Raw genomic sequence first — 921 nt, 5'->3', positions numbered from 1 at the left:
TAACATCTCCACTTCTGCAAAACGGAACGATCAGGCGAGCGACGGGAACGAAAGCCGGAGGCACGGGTCACCGACGAGCGGGATCCAAACTCATGGGAACGGGAAAGGAACCAACGCGGGCACATCCCGTGCGGGACGTGACGAGGTAGATCAGACAGGCCACGAAGAATATCTTATACCCCCGTGGCTTTGGACAGAAGAGTGTACAGCGGGACAACAGCCTTCCGGAACTCTTTGCAGAGTCTGCAGCGGCGGCAAAACAGCGGTCTTGAGGTTGGAAATACTCGGCTATCAGTGTGAAGGTCTTTTGGACACAGGGGCGTCGAGAAGTTTTATTCAACCGACCGTCGTCAAGAAATTAGGACTGAGAACGAGGGCATTGACAGAGGAATATTCCTTCACAGTGGCGAACGGAGAGGTTATCAGGATCTATACGGAGGTCCCGAGGCTGACGATAATTTGTGGGCGCGAATGCTTCACTGGCAACTTTCTAGTAGGCCAGGTACCCTATGCAGTCATTCTCGGGATAGATTGGCTTGACAAATATAAGGTAGCGTGGTTCTTCGAATCGGACAGACTTAGAACATACGTAAACGGCAGAATGCACAGCCTACCGGTGTTAAGGAAAGAGGGCGAGAGACTCGATGGTACCCCCAGAACGCGGGAGACACCTAAAACAGAAACGGACTGCGCCTACGAAGCACTCGCTCATCAAATATCTCAGATGACAGCTGAGGAAGCCGCAGTATTTTTACGCCCCACACCTAAGCGCTACAAGGCGAAGACTAGGCGGAAACGCGGTATTAAAATCAAGGACCTCATCAATCGCGCTAGGAAGAATACGGAAGAAATGAAAGGAGCAACTGAAGGATTGAACTGCATCATTATGTTGCCAGAAACGGGAGTCGTTTTAGACAAGCA

At 51.2% G+C, this 921-nt stretch overlaps 1 protein-coding gene across 1 annotated transcript in view; it reads left to right on the top strand.

Moving 5' to 3' along the window:
- EMH_0014920 (uncharacterized protein) overlaps positions 1-921 on the top strand; it is a gene marked incomplete at both ends in the record, with an annotated part of 1190 nt that overhangs the window by 127 nt on the left and 142 nt on the right. Inside the window, 2 exons of the mRNA XM_013500249.1 lie at positions 3-145; positions 241-921. Coding sequence (XP_013355703.1) covers positions 3-145; positions 241-921 — 824 coding nt within the window. The remainder of the gene's footprint in view (positions 1-2; positions 146-240) is intronic.

The sequence above is a fragment of the Eimeria mitis genome, genomic scaffold, assembly GCF_000499745.2.
Source record: "Eimeria mitis Houghton genomic scaffold, Emh_scaff519, whole genome shotgun sequence".
Lineage (NCBI taxonomy): Eukaryota > Apicomplexa > Conoidasida > Eucoccidiorida > Eimeriidae > Eimeria > Eimeria mitis.
The sequence above is the reverse complement of the archived record's forward strand: the minus strand, read 5'-3'. Positions and strand labels throughout refer to the sequence as shown.